Here is a 16,419-nt window from a genome sequence, read left to right on the forward strand (position 1 = left end):
ATCTGGACAAGAAAAGCACTTAGAGAGCGTAGTACTCCACTAAAGTTGTTCATTCCCCCATATGGCATTGTCAGAAATGCAAGGTTTTTTTTTTTTTTAGAAATGCAGCATTTGTTTATTAGTTATTGATGATCAGAAATCACGACAACAGATTCCAACAGATAAGTATCGATAAGTCTGCAGTGGTCGAATTGTAGTAGCATTGCAAAAAATTTCATCCAAATCCAATTTTTGGGTAATGTTGCACACAGACAGAATAACAGACGGACAGACAAACCTACGCCGATCATCACATAACTCTGCCGCGTTCCTTGGCGGAGTAAATATTAGAAGACAAATCTAACAAAGCAACTTGTAAAGAGCCTAAGAAAACCCAGAGACATGTTCAAAAATGTATTATGCACACTCAAAAAAGATCACAAATGAAGGCAATTAGGCCTGGCATTAGGGGTAGACACAGACACACTGAGGTATTACTAAGCCACTTTGACCTTGCGACCTCCAAACACGCCTGAGTGCTTTCACCGCCAATCCGAATATTCGATTGCTTAAACACGTAGAAAATGATGGGGCATCCAGCACAATGATGAGACGCTGAGTCGTCACACTCTGCAGAGCAGTAACACACTGCACACACACACTCACACACAAACGGTCCCACTGGAAAGTCTTTCATTGATCTGTGGCCTGTAAGATGCCTGCACACTTGACTTCATTGACTTTCAGCTCTCCCAGGAAAGGGAGCAGGATACTGGTGCACATGAAGAAACAGTTATGATCCAGCTGCTGTGGAGGTTTCCTGTTAGGGCTCCCATCAAGTCGGATAAAACTCAAGTTCAAGGTTGAATGTTGCCTCTCATTTAAAAACATCACGTTTGTGCCTTTGTGAAGTCAAGGCTGTTGAATTTAATCTAACTTGTTTACAATTTGATCACTGGTGATGGTACAGTTGATACCTGGATCCTTTGAAGACGTGGAGAAAGCTTTCAGTATTTTCATGAAGATACGATGCGTTTGAGTGAGACACATTAACTAGCCTTAAACTAAATAGATGCCTTCTGTTGTATAATTCAGTACAAACTCTGTACGTATATTTTAATGTTTTTGTGTGCGGTCTGTGACAAATAGTGAAGTAAAAACCAAATAAAAAAGAAATAACTTCCAGGAGAGGCATCATATTAGATTTATATATTAGATAACTTACATCTGTACTCCCTGGGCTTTAGGCACAACAGTAAATAAAAAAGACAAATACATATAAGTTTCTAAATATAAGTAGATGACATGATCAAACATATATAGACCGCCTCCACCCCACAGCATGTACACACCATAAAACACATACTAAGGTTGTATATGATTAACGCTTAAAACTGAAATAGTGAAATATTTTTAAAGAATCTGGTACCCTCCAAGGCTCTTATTGACTTTTTTTGTGGGGAAATGCATTAAAAGGTATATTTTTGGATTAAATACTTGATACAATTGTACATATGCCACTGTAACAATGGCTCTTTCTAAGAACGCAAATCATAAATTTGCTTTTCATCATGTTGCCAAGTAACAGGGACTCAGTCGACAGGTAGTCAAAGGCTGACGAGCACAAAAATATCCCCAAAATGGCCACTGCTTATCCAATCAGCTTCAGACCTGACACTGCACTTCCTCTGGTCCCCAGCAACACACCTGCCAAGTTTGAAGCAGATCGAATGAAGTGTTGTCAGCACAATGGAAGAACAGACACACAGACAATTATCCCTTCAGATATAGTTGGACAACAGAAGTGTCTGTACCAGAAACCATGAAAACATCAGCAGAAGCAGTGGTGTAGCACAACAATCTGTGATCCATACATCTGCAGTCCAAGTACAATCATGTTCCTCTCCAATGCATCCATTGCAACAAATACTGTACATGATATCTAAATCAACAACTATAAACCCATTCATCTGTAGTAGTTGTCAGGGTTACAGCGTCTGTAATAAAGAACTTTTCAAATGTATTTTTCACAGCCTGAAACCTTACCGTATTCTCACAGTGTGTTTCTGACAGTTGTAATTATAATGTGAAGCTTCACTTTTGCGGTTTTACATTATTTCCATCACAAAGTCTTCAGTGCAACCATCACTATATGACAAATTTAAGTGACATCTTAATATGTAACAATTACTGAGGACCTGAGACTCTGGTTCTGGACCAAATGAAAGGCATCATTTTTCATCATTAAACAGCTCCTAGACTGCTGTAGAGTGCCATTTAGGTTTGCTCTTTGGGATTTAATCGTTTGTGTAATTGTATATGAGTTCTGCCCATGTCTATATGACTCTACTTAGAATGTGATTTCATCACTTGACATTTTAAACTTGCCTTAAATGATGTTGCATAGCAACAGGGGTTCCATCGACAGGCAGTCAAAGGCCAGGCTGAGGATCCCAAAAACAGCTGCCTATAGCTTAGCTAGGACACTCTTGAAAAAAACATGTTTCATTTCACGAGGCTTTCCTGATCAGAGGATTAATTAGTTTAGAAAGATTTGATTAATTAGCTTGATTAAATACCTACATACAATTCAACAGATTCTGACAATGGGAGTTGTCATTTCAAGCTTTAAAACCTGGTTTTAAACCTGGTAAAAAATGAGAAACCTCCAACTTGGAAAACAATAACCTACTGTTTCAAAAATTATTACAAATTCTGAAGTACTATCAATGTAATTGAACGTGTGGTGCTAAATGATCACCTACTAAAAGAAAATATTAAAAAGTATAAAATGCCAAGTATCAATCTATAATTATAGCACTCAGAGAGCACAAAAAATTTGTGGTCTGCAGCGGTCAATTCATAGGTGGATCTCAATCATGTGATCATCAGCAGGCAGCTGACGTAGCGTTCACTTGTTGTCATAGTTACAGTGATGCCATGCCGCTATCTTGCAATGATGCAGAAATCCTTAACAAATCTGTGTTGATCCAGACTATAAGCTGCATCACTGCCAAAATCTAATCAGGTGGTCCTTGTGTCATTTCTGAGCTTCCCTGCAAATTTCATCCAAATCCATTTTTGAGTAAAGTTGTTAACAGACAAACAGCCAGACAGACAAACCAACTCCGATTATCACATAACTCCACTGTATTCGTTGGTGAAGTAAATATAAATATTCATGTACTGTATATCTTGCAAAAGCATGGTGCTTTCTGATCTGTTCATGGATAATCATCATGCTGAAAAAGTTGACAGAATAGTTGTGTTCACATGATTTGTAGCACAAGGAAAGTAAATTTTTTTTTCCTTTTGCCGTGTAAAAATACTGCATCTGCAAAACTTTTGGCCATTTGAAAATAAGAGCCAGTGAAAATCAGAGTTGCAAAAGAAAAAAGGTTACCACCTCAACAATGATGTGCTATTTGGTGGAATGACAGACAAAAAATCAGATTCAAGATGTATTTGTACAAATGAATCATTCAGCTGGATATATATATATATATATATACATACACTATATATATATATATATATATATATATATATATATATATATATATATATATATATATATATATATACACTACCGTTGAAAAGTTGGGGTCACCCAGATAACTTGATGTGTTCCATGAAAACTCACACTTTTATTCATGTGCTAACATACAGTAGCTGCACAAGGGTTTTCTAATCATCAATTAGCCTTTCAACACCATTAGCTAACAGAATGTAGCATTAGGACACAGGAGTGATGGTTGCTGGAAATGTTCTTCTGTACCCCTATGTAGACTTTCCATTAAAAATCAATCAATCAGCTGTTTCCAGCTACAATAGTCATTTACCACATTTACAATGTCTAGCCTGGATTTCTGATTCAATGAATGTTATCTCATTGAAAAAAAACTGCTTTTCAGTCAAAATTACGGACATGTCTAAGTGACTCCAAACGTCTCTCTCTCTCTCCCTCTCTCTCTCTCCCTCCCTCCCTCCCTCCACAGTTTAATCCAGCCAGAGCTCTAGGACAAAGTTGACAACACATCATTTGTTAAGATTCTTTCAGCCACAATGCCTCATTTTATAGTTCCTCATTCAGTCTGCACAGCTGCAGTACAAAATAGCTTCTACAAGTGACAAACTCTGACAGGTGATGGCTTTTAAAATGTAATGTTTTCTTAAACAGTCAAACAGAAGTACGACTCTGTATGTACCCACTAGAATTTACAATATTTTTATAAAGCATTGCAGAAGAGGACACCTTGAAATAGCATAACCGAGAGAACCAATCAAAGCTCCAATGGTGGAAAGGAATTATAAAAACATAATGGAAACATGGCACTTATGTTGGTTTGGTTTTAATTGTCTGAATTGTACTGCTTTGATGCTGTGCCACACTGTTGCCTTGTTAGGTTGGCATTTTCCATCTCCCCAGTAGAGCAGAAGCTTCAGGATATGTAGACATGACACACTGGTAGTTTGTTGCATTTTGCTCAGTTTAATTTGCAGTACAGACAGAAAGGCAATGTTTGGAAAGTGGGCAGGGAATAACATGTAACAAGTGTCCACCTGGCCAGGAGTCAAACCGGACTCAGCTCCTGATGACTTTTTCCTCTATGTGGTTTGGAGCCTCACCACTTGGCTGTGAGGTCAGCCCACTGACAAGCTAATTTACAACCTCGGCAAAGCGTAAAAGCTTTTCTGCAAAATGACCACATTTTAATCAATTCCATTGTGAGTGTTTATTGCACAAATAAAAAATGCACATAAAAAATAAAAATAAAAAAACAGAAACTGGTGGATAGAGCAGCCCTTACTGTGACCCTGGTGAAGATAGAAAAGTTAAGCAAAATGTCACCAAGACCCTCCTCATCCGCCAAGTTTACTCATGTTAACATAAAAAGTTAAGGTACACTCACCGTCAAACTCAGCAGGCCCAACACCTACGATGATGATGGACAGAGGGAGTGATGCTGCCTGTTTAGAAGACAGAATGAAAGATTAGACCAGGGGTGTCAAACATACGGCCCGTGGGCCAAAACTGGCATGCCAGAGGGTCCAATCCAGCCTGTGGGATGACTTTAAAAAGAGGAAAAATTATAGAGACATTAACTGCAGTTTTTCAATAAAAGTAACTGTTATTTTGAATTTGTCTACTGTACTATCAAATCTTGTATGCAGTTTTTATGTATAAATTTAATACATTTACAATGGAGTGGGATAACTTAACCTTCTTTCTTTGTAGTTCCCACTATAGTTTGTGTGGCTTGGTACACAGATGTGTAAATGAATGACAATTTAAAATAATTTCTTAATCTTGACAAGTTGTTTTGATCATAAAGTAAAATACTATATTGTTTAGTTCCAGATATCAGTGCCTAAATGTGTTGTGCCTCTTGTAGATACACAGTGATCTGAAAGTTGTAATGTGGAAATGATAAACTGAGGCATAATATTGTTAAAATTGCATTTATTTTTCTTAAGAAATTTGAGATTTTTCATAATGTTTTTTAAAAAGAGTTCACATTTTAAGAGTGTACTTTTTTTTGCACGAAAACAAAAGAAAATATTTGGAGTTGTGGTTATTTATAGGTTTTTATGCTGTGAGTTTACTGGTCCGGCCCAGTTGAGATGAAATTGGATCATATGCGACCCCTGAACTAAGATGAGTTTGACACCCCTGGATTAGATCCTTAGATCTATTCTATAAAGTTTGTGCAAAAATGTAATTAAATGCAAACTTGGTAAACATCTTTATATAATGTTAGGCAATGCCTGTAACCTGATGTAACACACTCCGCTCAGAGGTTTGTTGGCACGTCTCAGCATTACCTTTATCTCTCCTTGCCAAAAACAAACCAAAAAAAAAATCAAACAGAGTGTACCTGGAGAAAAAACAGACTAGTATCAAAGCTACAGTTTATCAGTAGAATTTAACACAACACTGTAATGGCGCCAGCAGTTGCAAAAATGTAGTTTCAAGGAGCATTTAAGTTAAAATGATAAGAAAATGATGAGAAAAATGTGAGAAAATGACTGTTTAAAATTCTGTTTGTGGGGTGTTTTTTTAAAAATTTATTTATTTATGCTTTGGGCCCTCTCATTACAAATTGAAAAGGTCCACACAGCTCAGGTCCAGTTTTCCCTCCGCCTGTTCTTCAGCATTCAGCCATCCTCTCTGCCCTGCTTTATCCTGGCTCAGTATCCCATCTCCTCAAGCCTGCAATAAATATTTATTTTATCCCACTCCTTTTTTCTCTCCGGATCTCTGTTTATCCAGTCTATCTATCATATCTAGCCAGCTCTATCTTGTGATGCTTATCAGAAGATGTCTTAACAATAGGAGCTGCTTGGCAACCGGACATGGCGGGAGTGTTGAGCGTAGTGGTTTCTATGAGGAGTGAAAATGATGCCTCTGTGCTTAAATCAGTAAATGATGATAATTCATTTTCTATTTGTTCTGGCAACCCAAATAATTTACTAGGTGATTTATTAATCCATTTTAGGAAACGTCTTGACCTAAGAGATTTGATTTAAGGATTTGATTTAAATGCAATCGAAACCACCAAGGAGGTAGCATTAGTGCCCTTAGTGACTCTACTATTAAATTATCTCAGACATCAGCAAAGTTTTTTTATTATTAGGATGCAGACAATAAGTTGCTTTTAATATTCTACACTGTCTGCTGCAAGAATTCGCTCAGAACTGACGTAACTGGATCAGACACTTCTCAAACATTAATTTGACAGATTATTGAAACTACTGACCTCTGAAAACAATATTAGCATTAACAAAAATAAAAATGATGTCTTTCTCTGTCATGGACTTGAATCCCAGAAAATAAGAAAGGAATTTAAGCTGTATTGTGGTTTTCCAAATTTACTGAGAGGTGGTTTTTATCATTGAATGCAAACTGATGGGAGACACTGAGCTGTTTTTATCCAAACAACATAAATCATTATTTTAACTCTCTAAACCCCAAAACTTTCCAACAGGTTGTAGAGGCATATTATCTTTTTGAAAAAAAAAAAACTAGCCAGAATGACACTATTAATCAGAGAAAAACAGAATCAATCTTCAGATATTCAACTTTTTCGATGGTGCTCGAACTGTTCATCTGTGATTTCCATTCTGTGCTTTTTTTGGGTGCAACTGTGAAGCTTTCAGTGACTTAGCAGAGTCTTTTCGATTGAACTTGACTGAACTGCAGACTGTGTTTACACAGACCAGAGAGAAGGCAAGTGTGGAGACAAATTAAAAATGTAAGTAGCAAAATATCACTAATAAGTAGAACTGCCTTTTTCCCAGTACTGGTAACACATAGCTGTGTAAAACTGCATGAAATATATATTTTTGTGTACTGTCTACTTCCAGTTTTCATAGAGGTGTAGGACTTTATATTGCAGTGAAAAATTAGCCCATAGTGAGGAAAAATGTGACAGAAGCATACAACAGACAAACAAACAAAAAAACACAGAAACTGTTTGAGTTTTAGAGGGCAAAATATTGTGTTTTAGGGCCTTATGGACATTTTTTGGATGTACAGCTAAGGACAAACAGGAAAGGGGGAAAGAGATGGGATGGCGGTCGAACCTGGGTCATTGCAGCAAGGCTTCAGCCTCAGTACACGCACTCTACCAGGTGAGCTACCAAGGCATTCACATAAAAAACATAGTTATGGGGAAATAAAAAAGGACATTTTTCCCATCACCATACACACTGAAGACAAGAGGACACTAATATGCACATCAGAATCAGGTGGAACTGAGGGAAAAAAACATTGTCATCAATCAGTCTCTGCTTGTGTGTGTTTTTTTTTCCACATGCACTTGTGTGTGTTTGTTTACTCACATTGACCACAGCCTCTTTGGTCTGGACCATGTCAGATATCACTCCATCTGTGATCATCAACAGGACAAAGTACTGGGAGCCATCTGTAATCTCTGCTGCACAGCTGGGGAACACGAACACACACACACACACACACACACACACACACACACACACACACACACACACACACACACACACACACACACACACACACACACACACACACACACACACACACACACACACACACACACACACACACACACACACACACACACACACACACACACACACACACACACATATACACACAGACCAAAGTTAGAGCTTCGATGAACAACAAACACAACAGGATTATTAATGATATTATTGTGCAGTTTGAGGCTGTAAACAGTATTGTTTCATATTTAGGCATACAAAAACAGCACAAAAAAATTGAAACAAGAAAAGCACTCAGAGATCACAGTACTCTGCCAAAGCTGCTAAGTTTGAAGCAGACTGGATACATAATTGCTGTTGAAATAGAAAAAAAAGATACACAAAATTCCAAATGAGGAAAAAAGAAATTTCACAGACACTTTATTGATATTTTATCCAAGGTCAATGAGCCTATCGACTAATTATTTTAATTGGTGGGATTACAAGTAAAATTTTGAAAAAGGAAGGAACAAAAGTAAATCAAATCAATAAATACAGATTGCGAACAGAAGTACACGTTTAGAACTAGGGGCGTTCTCCTCTTTTTTTTTCTTTTTTTTCTTTCTTTTCTTCTTCTTTTCTTTCTTTTTTCTTTCTCTTCCTCTTTTTTCTTCTCTTCTTTTCTTTTTCTTTTTTCTTTTCTTCTTTTTTCTTTTCTTCCTTTTTTCTTTTCTTTCTTTTTTCTTCTTTCTTTCTCTTTCTTCTCTTTTCTCTCTTTTCTTCTTTTTCCTTTCTTTTCTCTCTTTTTTCTTTCTTTTTTCGTCTCTTTTTCTCTTTTTTTGAGAAAAAAAGAGGAAAAGAAAAAGAAAAAAGAAAAAGAAAGAAAAAAGACAAAAAAAAAAGAAAAAAGGGAGAAAAAAAAAAGAACTAGGGGCGTCACAGTGTCTGTAGTCCTCCAGAACTGTTCAGTATGTAACCTTTGGTTTGGAATAAGACTTCCTTGGTACACCCTGGGATCCAAACAATGAAAAAAGTATGTTTTTTGTATTTCCAACATACTACATTAGAAAGTTGATTTGATCCTCCTTCACACAATACCTACTCGAGCTTCAACACCAAACAAACTAAAACTGCAACCTTGAGCAACAGAGAGACCCTTCAAAAATAACAAGCAGCAAAAAACCCTGCCTGAGAACAAAAAACCGCAGCCTCGCTTCTTTCCTTTAACAGCATCAGGCTCGAGAAGAAAAACAAACAAATGTATCCGCATTGAAAAATATCGGCTCTGACTCCATAGTATGATGCCAGATGAGTGTCTCAGCATGTAGGTGTGTGTGCATGGGTGTGTGTGTGAGCCTGTCTCCTTCAGCTGCTGCTTGTGTATTTCTTGTGAGGAGGCAGATTCCAACAACAGTGACTTCCGTGTTCTACCTGGCTGCATGCAGTATTGATTTGTGAGTCAGATGATTGTGAGTCAGTGTTTCTGTGTGACATCTTATAAATGGGATTGTAGCACAAAGCTGGCATGAGTCTGTGTGTGCGTTATCAGCAGTTTCCTTAGTGAGTTCTTATTTTCATTTTAACAGGCGGTAGGCAGGACGAGAGGAGATGCCTTCATCTTTATTAGAAAATGACTGGAATGTATCCTTTTTATTAACCTGCCATCCTTAATATACATGGCCGTGAAATAACACGTGACCCACTGCCAAAAGATGATCTGATCTCTGTGCTACTGCAATGGCTTCTGACACCTGACAAAGTGGTGTCAAACACAGGCTGATCGTTCAGGGCAGCACCAACAGGATAAGCAGTAGAGGACACATGGCGAGGAAAATAAGCAGTCAGCATTACGGTTGGAGTGCACTGAGGTTATTTATTTATTTATCTGATCAGGGACCATGCAATTAGCATAGAAAACATCTGATGCATTGCATATAGAGTGTAAAGCATTAAGCTAATTTTCAACGCCTGTTCCTGGTTGGGCTTTTCAGTAAAAGCAGACAAAGAAGACCAACAACACCAACAAAAACAGCAGTAGGGCTGCATGGTTAGGAATATAATTTCTGATTAAGTTAAAGCAGTTCAGGTTTTTTAAAAATGTTTTTGAAATCTTTTTTACATGGAGATTAAATTTAAGTTGAGGGTCTAATACAACTCCAAGATACTTGAATTCTGTCACTGAACTAATTTCTTGATTCTGTATATTATCTTTAAAATATTGTTGGTTTGATTTCTTAACGGAGAAACACATAGACACTGTTTTTTCCAGGTTTAATATGAGGCGATTTTGAACAAGCCACTTGAACCATACGTGAAGAGAGGACATCCACAGCCTGTGCTGGTGTCTTGGTGGCCGTATATATAACTGCATTATCTGCATAAAGCTGACATGTTGCAGCAGAGCAGTTTAATGGCAGGTCATTAATGAAAAGGCTGAACAGTAAGGGACCAAGAATGAACCCTTGTGGAATGCCGATGTGGGTATTTTAAAATATGGATGTGTTCTGGTGAACACATGATGAAAGTCTCAAAAACACAGTTTTAGATTTCTGGAGTTTTAATAGTAACACACTTCAGGAACCAATTCTGATACACAGACATCAGGTTTTAGGGGTTAAATCAAAGATAAGAAAAGAATTTGAAATATTTCAACTGCATGAGTTCCTATCCGTACACTAACTAAACAAGCTGAACAAGCTCTAAAACAAAGACTGAGACAGGCAGCTGAGATAGCGTTTACTTGTTGTCATAGTTACAGTGATGCTGTGCTGCTATCAGAGGCCGTGCCGCTATCTCAATGAGAAATCCTTAACAAATCCGTGGATCCAGACTGTAAGCCGCATCACTGCCAAAATCTAATCATGTGGTCCTTGTGTCTTTTCTGACCCTCTCTGAAAATTTCATCTAAATCTATTAGTCCGTTTTTGAGTAATGTGCACAGAAGGAAGGAAGGAAGGATTCACATATGCCAATCATCACATAACTCTGCTGCGCTCCTTGGCGGAGTAATTACTTGCTTTTAATGTTCTGCAATGCCTGCCATGGGAGATCACTCAACACTCACCTAATTGAATCAAACACCTCTCTAACATTAATTTGCCAGGTTTTTGAAACTATTTACACCTCCAAGAAATGTCGTCTCCTTGTCTTGACTTACACTTTGGTGGAAAATGCATGTGGAACATTAATCTGCTGTACAATTGGTGACTTTATTAATAAAGATCAAGTACAAAAACAGACCCAAACTGTAATGTTTAAAATGTAAATGGATTAATTAAGCACCCCACAACCAATACATGTGTTTAAATCAGCCTCAAAACTTGATGTTGATGAATGTTGACAATAAATTAGCACCCTTCTCTTTGAGAAGTGCTGTGCCAGAACCCAGTTCCATTATGTACAAACGTCCACTGTGTTTAGATTCATTAAACTGTGTGTAAATGACACCAGGCTGCTACAAGGTAACCCCATAAACCTCTACACACAATCTGCTGTTTATGCAGGACACATCAGATTAGCAAGCTTTCTTCTGACCTGAAGAGGTTTGAAGGGCATGTTATTTTTAAAAAATCTCAAAAATCACACCATTTATCTAATTGGGTACTGCTCTGTCAGGACAATTAGTCAAATTCAATCAGTTCATCACAATCATTTTATTCTATTTGCCTTCTTTAGAATTTCACTAGGAATAAATTGTTTGCATGCGATTCTAAAAAAACTAAAAACTTCTACCCGCCTCAGTATAACCAAGATGGGTGACTCAGATGTGACCAACAGTCATGTGACAACAATTCAGCAAGAAGTTGTTGATTGACACTTACACTGTATTTTGCCAGTTCCCAATGAGAAGGTTTCAACAGAGACTTACCTTAAAATCTCTAAATCAAAATCCACCCTTTCCCTAAAATAACTGAATAAATGTTCCTCAAATATTATTTTCTGTAACCTCCCTAATCCTGCATATTTTGACTTGCCCCCCACTGCTAATGTGTCATAAATAAATCTCTAAATCTCTAATCTGGTGGAGAAGCTGCTTATGAGTCATGTCACTAACAAGGCCTATAAATAATCAGTGCATATAAATACAAAATCAACAGAAATCTCTCAGGTTTGGGTGACAAGCAGCCAAATTTATCTAGGATGTGTAATTATACATCGCTAACATGAACACACATGCACTTTGAAACTTACTTTGCCACTTTGTTGATGACTGGTGCGAAGTTGGTGGGTCCGTACAGCTGCACCGTCCTCAGGCTCTGGAAATAGGCCTCCAGGACTCCCTCTATGCCCACACAGTTTGGATTATCTCCGTCACCACCCTGCAGCAGACAGCACAGTCATGACGTACATTCCATTGGTGTAATAATGAGGGCAGTGCAATAAACATCAATCCATCCAGGGCACTAAACTGCATTTTGTAATACCGTTAAATATATCTTAAATATTCTTCTATCAGATTATGATAAAATCTAATCTGTCTGCTATTAATTTACCATTATCTGACACACTGCGTACAGGCAAATAAGGTCTTTGTCATACAGTCGGTTGTAAAAAAGAACAAGTGGAGGGCGTAAGGAGCAGGGTGAGCTCAAAGTGGTGCTGACAAGGATTCATTACTCGGCCAAGGAACATGGCGGAGTCATGTTGGTTTGTCTGTCTGGCTGTTTGTCTGTTAGCAGCATTACTCAAAAACGGAATAACGGATCTGGATGAAATTTTCAGGGAAGGTCAGAAATGACACAAGGACCAAGTGATTAGATTTTGGCAGTGATGTGGTTTAAAGTCTGGATCCACGGATTTGTTAAAGATTTCTGCATCATTGCGAGATACACGGCATCACTGTAACTATGACTACAAGTGAAGACTGTGTCAGCTGCCTGCTGATAATCACATGATTGCGATCCTACTAAAATTGAAAGCTGCGGACCACAAATATTTTAAAGATTTCATCCGTCGGAGATCATACGACTGAACAGCCTTGGCAGAGTAGGATGTCTTTCCCTTAATTATTTCTTTCAGAGAAGCTTGTCACTTAACCATTAAATACTGTTCATATTCTAAGCTTTCACAGTTAAATTCAGGTCAGTTTTGATGGGGGTCAAAAATTCCCTCATAGCAAGAGTCTGTAGCAAACTTTGAACTATTTACAATGCATAAACCGCATATCACTATTTCATGTTTCAGAGAGCAAAGGGACACTATTTTTCAGATTTTATACTACTTATTTTACCAAAGACATGAAAACAGAACTGCCATAATGATTTAAATATGTTTTACTGAAACAAGAAATGGCTTAGGAAGTGTGCCTGTCTGGTGAGTCCTGGAGTCATTTCAATGACATTTTCTGCTGCCATCCTGCTGCAACCTGATGTGGAAGTGAGGAGCAGCTGGTTGTCCTGTTCGTCGACATAAATGTCTCCCTTGCTCCCTGCTCCTCTCCCTCAGAGTCCTCTTCATCAGAGGAGCTGTAATCAGATTTTCCTCCATGTTGTCTTCCTGCTCCGACACATCCTCTCCCAAATCACTTTCTGCTTCCTCATCTTGAAAGACCCGATCAATGGCCTCTCATAACCTCAGTCACTAAGATGGAAGCTCAGGTATCAATCTTTCTGCATGGAGTTTGCATGTTCTCCCTGTGCATGTCTGGGTTTTCTCTGTATACTCTGCCTTCCTCCCACAGTCCACAAACATGCTGAAGTTAATTGGTAATTTTAAATTGTCCATAGGTGTAAATGCAAGTGTGATTGTTTGTCTGTATATGTAGCCCTGTGATGGTGACCTGTCCAGTTTCCAGGTTATGTTCCAGATAACAGATCACCACATGTAAAAACACTGCCTACTGATCAATTAGTTTTACTGGCAGATGTCATCACAATTCCGAGAAAATTCTGTGGAGCTCAGTGCACAGAGTGGAGGGTTTCTGAGGAGGTTTTGAGAGCTCCGAGCGGTTTCAAAGCCATTTGGTTGTTTTGTATGAGGCCTTTGTAGAGCGATATAATCCTTCAACAGATGTGCAGTAAGCATACTCATTGCTCTGAATGACGTTTTTGCATTTGTTCTTTACTTGCTCCCCAAACCATTTAACACAGCTGAAAGAACAAAACTAAAACTGTCCTTGCGCACTATAGCAATAAGATTGAATGTGAGATTATTGAATTCATCCTGCACATTACCATGAAAATAGTTACATTTTATTAAGGCTACGGGGTTATATATTGTCTTTTTTGTGACTAGCATGAAGGGACTGCATATGTAATTCTGTGATACAAACTTGAATGAGAAACTTACATCGAAGCAACGTCTTTACAGTTGTTACATTAATCAGATTATGCTTTATATGGTGCAATGGCACTGATAAGATTATTAATTCATGTTCACACAGTCTGTACTGTTTTGGTAGCTTTCCTTTCTGGTTTTGGCTGCAGCAGCACAACTGGACAGTTTTCATAGTTTTGGAAACCCCACATATTTCAGGAATAAAGTTTGTTGTACATATGAGGAATATGTGACTTCTGTGCATTTTTTGAATATGGTCACCTGGTGCCAGTGTCAACCCTTTAATGTGAACATTTTCAAAAAAATGGGTTGCCTTAATGAGTTGATAACCAGCTTCATGGACAGCCTAGCCTAACTGTGGTTGTTTGGTTTAGTTAACTCAGAAAACTAAAAGACAACCTGGGTAGGTTTATGTTTCTTTGTAACCAGTAAGACTACTGGATGTACACTACTGTTCAAAAGTTTGGGGGTCACCCAGACAATTTCATGTTTTCCATAAAAACTCACACTCTTATGCATGTGCTAACATAACTGCACAAGGGTTTTCTAATCATCAATTAGACTTTCAACATGATTAGCTAACACAATGTAGCATTAGAACACAGGAGTGATGGTTGCTGGAAATGTTCCTCTGTACCTCTATGTAGATATTCCATTAAAAATCAGCTGTTTCCAGCTAGAATAGTCATTTACCACATTAACAATGTCTAGACTGTATTTCTGATTAATTTAATGTTATCTTCATTGAAAAAAATGCTTGTCTTTCAAAAATAAGGACATTTCTAAGTGACCCCAAACTTTTGATAAGTAGTGTATGCACAGGAAACACCTGATTAAATTAGTACATTGATTTACTTTGCTTTCTAAAAATGTTTGAAGAAATTAAACATTCTGCGTTTTCTAACTGTATCATGTTTCCTGCCTCAGTTGTCCTGTCTGGTGGGGCACCTTTGTACAAGTTGGTTTAGAAATCTGTTCCAAAGCACAGGTAGACTCTTGGCTACACTTCTGCTTAGCATCCAGCAATTTCAGACTGTTTGCCTGCATCCTTTAGGTGGGCGCGAGGAGGAAGTGGAGCAGGTGCTGGGAGATTCCTGCTGGCTGGCAGATGAGCGGATGACTTCTCAACTTGTGCAACCAGCTGTTGTCGCAGCTACATCTCCTGGTCCAAGCCACACCCTGCTACGGGTGAACAGTGCAAACGTGCCTTGTATGTGAAAACTGCTTGTGTTCATGTGTGCGTGTCGTACCAGTGGGAATGCGTGGGAGATTTTGCCGTCAGGGGGCAGCTTAGCTCCAAAGCCATAGGCAGGAAAGAGCTTGTCACTGTCGTAGTCCTGGATAATCTCTCCCACTGCTTTCAGGGCCATGGCATATGCATTCATCTGGTAGGGACTCATATAGTGGAGGGAGGTGGGCTGGGACGGGTTACCTTAAAAGAAGACACGCACAATACAATGAAAGGAATGATAATATATCTCCCTCTTTTATCATTTTTTTTTCTGTGAAACAAAAGGAACACTATATCACCAGAGGAATACCAAGAGATGATCAATGCCAAGAAAAATGTAATTTGTTCCATTCCTTTTTTTGAGGTTTCCCCAAGGTAGCATGCAGCATTTGAATTTTTAATTCCAGTAGGGACAGGCAGAGGATGAGATAAATTATGTGAAGAAATGTGGCTGTAACTGTAAGATCTGATAGTTGCAGAAAAGAGACAGGATACCTTATCTCCTGCAAAATCAAAGATTTTCTCTGTGGAGTTATCAGTTGATGTAATCCTGTTAATGCCTGCTACAGTTGCTGCAGTGGTGCCAGCACTACACTAAATGCACACATGTAAGATTAGCCAAATGTGACTGAATGCCAGCTCGCTGTTCTCCCCTTGTTTTAAGAAGGTTTGAACTCTCTCTTCTGAAAGGAGTGCCCTGCTTTTAAAAGGGATGAAAGGGAGGTGGCTGATTTGATTAACCACGAAAGACGCCTGCTTCCAACACACCCACTGATAATGTATTCCCCCTAATCCCATCGAGCTTCCAACCACGCCGCAGGTGTACTGAGCGCCTCTGGCCATGAAAATACCAAACACATTCAGCATATCCTGTGCACCTTGCACGGGTGACTACACTTTCCATCATGTGAAAATAAGAATGTCAATGTAACAATCTATGCAAATGAGTGGTGTACTCAACATCAAAA

The 16,419-nt window shown here is 38.4% G+C and overlaps 1 protein-coding gene across 1 annotated transcript in view; it reads right to left on the reverse strand.

Moving 5' to 3' along the window:
• Positions 1-16,419, reverse strand: part of LOC111581131 (copine-9-like) — a 107,834-nt gene that overhangs the window by 11,936 nt on the left and 79,479 nt on the right. The window contains exons 15-18 of the mRNA XM_055013264.1: positions 15,471-15,652; positions 12,136-12,263; positions 7,825-7,927; positions 4,893-4,950 (exon numbers count right to left, since the gene is read on the reverse strand). Of these exons, the coding sequence (XP_054869239.1) occupies positions 4,893-4,950; positions 7,825-7,927; positions 12,136-12,263; positions 15,471-15,652 (471 nt within the window). The remainder of the gene's footprint in view (positions 1-4,892; positions 4,951-7,824; positions 7,928-12,135; positions 12,264-15,470; positions 15,653-16,419) is intronic.

The sequence above is a fragment of the Amphiprion ocellaris genome, chromosome 8 (genome assembly GCF_022539595.1).
Source record: "Amphiprion ocellaris isolate individual 3 ecotype Okinawa chromosome 8, ASM2253959v1, whole genome shotgun sequence".
In the NCBI taxonomy this organism is placed as follows: Eukaryota; Metazoa; Chordata; class Actinopteri; family Pomacentridae; genus Amphiprion; species Amphiprion ocellaris.